Genomic DNA, 4,539 nt, shown 5'->3' with positions numbered 1-4,539 from the left:
GTAAATCAGTTCTAGCAAAAGAGGGGGTTAAAACTCTGTCATTCTACGGACACGTACGTAGTATCGTTGTAGTTTTTTTTCTGTTTACTATTGTGGGGATCAAGACGCTTAATGGAGGGCGTTGTTTTACAAGAAACTGGATCCAACCAGCCCTTGACTACTCCTATGGGATCTCTAAGGCAGGCCTAATTTTGCTGGAGTTCTTACTTGCGTCGGGCCATGTTTTGAGTAAATTTGAGTGTCTGGCGCATGTGCGTCCACGGAGTTCTTGATTTGCAGTAACTTAAACATTATTGAATTGGCGGAATCTGTAGTTTTTCGTCCTGCCGTTTGGTGACAACAATATAAAAGGCTTCAGGTGTCAACAATGAGAAAAATTCTAAGACCGGAAGAGCCGCCCATTTGCACCGTCCCAGCTTGCTGGGCATTGGAATGTGAGCCCTCGGGCGTAAAGGGTGGGACCAGGTCTGTGCACAGTGCGCTCCAACAAAAAGGTTCGCTACAGTTGCTCAAAGGACATCTCCACAGCCAATCTGCTGAAGTCTCAGCAATGCTGCGCAGGGAACGTCTTCAAAACAGAGGAGCAATATAAACTCAGAAGCACCTGGTATGTCGAACTCTCCATTTGTCACCTCGACAGAGGCGCACCCAAAAAAGAAGCACAAACACTACCTGAAAAAATTCTCTTGACTGCCAATGGTTGACGGTTGCTGCAAACCGCGAAGTCTGAAGTCACACAGTATTGTTGCGTCATTTTGAGGAAACAAAACTTTATTGACGCTTCGAAGTGTGAAGTCACTGATCGTGATATCGTAATTTTGAATACAATTGGAGAATGTGTTTTTCTTATACAATAGTTCATCAGCAACATTTGCTGTTAAATATTCACTATTCACTGGGAGTTCAATGGCTCGCACACAGTACGATAGGATGACATCACATCGCCCATTCACAATGTTTTGAATTTCGAACATGGGAATGAGAGATAATTGCATCCGCTTACTGTTAATCTGCCACAAAGCTATCCCCTGTGCTTCGTTGATAGTCATGGGCCTTTGAGCTATTTGTGGTGTGACTAACGAATATTGAATAATAATGAATACTTCTCAGGGGATTTTTTTATAATTCTATTTGGAGACCTATCAACGAAGCAGAGGGAATAGCTTTGCGGTAGATTAACAGTTAATGGAAGCAATTAGCTCCCATTCCCAGGTTCGAAATTCTACTTCATCTGGTAATCATCAAGTATAAAGTATTCTGCTTTCACCACTCTTAACTAGCTTTAGATGTGATATTACTATGGTCCTATTTTTCGAAGAGCTGAGAAAAAAAAGAGACGAAAATCCATTGTCTCTTAAAATCACATGACGTTTGAATGTCTCTGCCACTCTTCGAATAACTGTAAAAAGCGGAAAAATCGTGAATGATTAATAGTAAAGGCACCGTTGTACAAGACTGTTTCCTCTATTGACGACTCTCACATAGAGCCAATTGAAGGAGCAAGAGACAGGGGGTGAAAAAACCCCCAAGAAACCTCGAGAGTATCATACCCAAACCGGGCAGTCCGTTAATTCGGTTGGTATCGAGCTGGAATACGAAGCTGATGGCTATTGTTCGAAACTCCAACGGAATGTTATGAACCTGGATTGTTTTGTTTTGTGGATATTAAATTCAGAGGTCCCACCTCATAAAAGGCCTAATAGTTTTGATAGGGCCATTAAACCCATGCATACACTATTACTCAAACCAGATCTTTATCTAATTTGTGGCTGGACTTGCATGTCACCCACCCATTGGCCTCATATGCCACGACCCTGTCTGCGGTCGAAGTTGATCAACATCTTCACAGATGATCCATGATGGTGATGATATGTTCATAGAAGCAGCAAATGCTTGTCTTTAACCTTTACTATCAAGAAAAATGCCAGCTTGACATTTGACTCATCCCTAACTAAGGATTGTGTTAACGACAAACAACAGCCTTTACAATATAAACCAATCTTTTTACAATATTTTTTAACATTTAGTCGTACATATTGAAGGTCAAAATGGATAACTGCTTAATTGCATTTTTTTCAGGCTACATGAAAAGTTACAGTTGTGTTATATAACTTTTGTAGCACAAAAAGCATTGACATAATAAAAAACATTATTGATACATTGCATGTTATGGATGAAAAGTGACACATTGTACTGTCCAATATGTTTTTTTCCGATTTAAAAAGCGAAGTTTGTAAGTCAAACTATAGGCCACGCTGTACGACAAACACTGAATTTTGTCATTTCAACTTGAAAAATGTCACTTTTTCAAAGAAGAAAAATTTGAGTGATACACAAAAACTAGTGCTGTTTCTCAAATCAGAAACCCCAAAGTAGCCTATATCAAATGCTAAACCTTATTCCGCAAATTTTTTGTCGGCCAGTGTGATATTTAACTTTTTCTATACCAGAGAGATTTTCAAGGGGACGACAGACCAGCACTGAGAAAGGTCGGATACTGAATGTACTTTAAGAAATAAAGCAGACTATATATTTTTTTTATTTCGAATTGTAAAAAATATGTGAAGGAGGACGTGTCAGAAAAATAGAATACCTTGCATGGGTCTACGTATCGAAAATATATAAATCTATCTGTTTTGCAGAGGTCACAATACGATTTCGAAAATAGATTGTAGACTGATATAGGCGTGGCACTGAATGTGAACGATATATTGTTGTGGATTGACAGGGAAGATAACGCCCCTTCCAACAATGAATTGGATTACTGAAAGGCGGGACCTCCAAATAGGCCATCTCCGTCACGACCAAACGTAGTAGCAAAGATCCTTGAAAGCTCCCAAACAACTCAAGTTCAAGAACAGTTTCGAAATCAAACTCGCTGGAAGGTTAACTACAAGATGTACGGATATGAAAAACTTGATAAGTAAGAGATAAGTCTGTTGGTTTTTTTCTAAAAATGTGAAAGACGTTGCTATGGAAACTGTATATTAATAGTCCTCCATAATTCTGTGACCCTGCCAGAAACGAGGCAATGTTCTGAACTTTGGCCCCTCTTTTTGTCTTTTACAGGAACCCGATATTGACAGAACAGAAAACAAAGCATCGGTCGTAAGAAAGTAGATGTGGACTAGACTCCAGGAACAAGGCGGAACATTATCATAACTTTTCTTTTTATTATCTTAATCTACGACATCCTTTCGAACGCAAAGCTAGCTCTGCACATACTGCTTTGCAATTGCCTCAGAGTGCTCATTGCAAACGGCTTGATATCCAACACTTCTAACGGCTACAAAAAAGTAGGTCAAAACGTCACGACAGGACTAGAATTTATTGCTTTTTACGTCAACTTTTTTCCCACATAAAGCCTTACATGCCAAGGTGCTCACCAGTTTTGTCAACGAGACCTTCCTTCACACCCAAAAGTGCTAAGGAAGAGGAATCTTGAAAATTTGACGTATAATCTGTATCAAAAAGAGGAAGCGAATTTCCCCTACTTGTAAGATTTCTCATCAAACGTTAGGACTTTCACTTTACATATAGCAAATTTATAGCTCAGCAAGAGTACGTTGATATTTTACGAAAAAAGACGGTCTTTTGTTTCATCAAGGACGCCATTTCCAAAGAACAATCGAATTTTGAAGAGTTTACGTATCTACGCAATCTTGAAGGGTAGCACTACCGTAAGGAGGTGTTATCTTCTTTTGCCATCCGGACCTTTCTTTATTCGGAAGCATTCGGAAGATATTACTGATACACTCAACCCATTCCCTCCAAACCCTGTACCATTCAGAGACACGTCCGTTGTAAGTGCACCTTATTCAGGGTTCTTCGAATCTACCTCGACCCACAAGATCAACGTCAGACCCACCCTGTGATCTCAGCTGTGGAGTGTTACGTCATGGTTTTTTGTGTTCGGAACATGCACGCCGGGGCTGCCACAGGCCTGTCCTTAGTGCTGGCGGCGGGAATCCTTCTACAACTCGTCCTCGTCGGTGAGTATCAGATTACTTTAGATCATATTGTCACGCTCACAATAGAAATCCCTATTTCATCTTTAGACATTTTGAGAAACTGAGAAAAAAAAGTTTGTTTTTTTCCGAACAATTGACTCTAGGAAACGCATGACTTTTTTGGTACACTTAATTGCTTTTATATTTGGATTATTCTTTTTTACCATTTGAACAATATTATTATTACAAAACTGGCTCTGATCTTTATTTCAGAACCAAAGACTCCAAACCCGCCAAAAAATTACTTGGGCAATCACATGTATCTTATTAGCGTAACAATATGATAAAACGATATAAGATAATACAAGACACCATAAAAATGATTTTAGATGAGATGCAATTAGACAAGACAAGATACAGTTACAAAAGATTAGCCAGGTCAAGCTTAGTTAATCTAATCTAAGCTAAGCTAAGATTCTGTGATTAGGTGATATTGTATAATATGATTAGGTAAGAAAAGTTATGTAAGAAATTGAGCTAAGCTTATTTACAGAGATGAGATACTATATATAAATTGTAATATTATATA

The 4,539-nt window shown here is 38.9% G+C and overlaps 1 protein-coding gene across 1 annotated transcript in view; it reads left to right on the top strand.

Moving 5' to 3' along the window:
* Positions 1 to 3,094: 3,094 nt before the first annotated feature.
* The window catches only part of LOC101856281, a 46,849-nt gene continuing 45,404 nt past the window's right edge, over positions 3,095 to 4,539 (top strand). Inside the window, exon 1 of the mRNA XM_005104924.3 lies at positions 3,095 to 3,992. Within this exon, the coding sequence (XP_005104981.1) occupies positions 3,899 to 3,992 (94 nt within the window). The 5' untranslated portion in view covers positions 3,095 to 3,898. The remainder of the gene's footprint in view (positions 3,993 to 4,539) is intronic.

The sequence above is a fragment of the Aplysia californica genome, unplaced genomic scaffold (assembly GCF_000002075.1).
Source record: "Aplysia californica isolate F4 #8 unplaced genomic scaffold, AplCal3.0 scaffold00442, whole genome shotgun sequence".
In the NCBI taxonomy this organism is placed as follows: domain Eukaryota; kingdom Metazoa; phylum Mollusca; class Gastropoda; order Aplysiida; family Aplysiidae; genus Aplysia; species Aplysia californica.
This window is presented reverse-complemented; position numbering and strand designations above follow the sequence as displayed.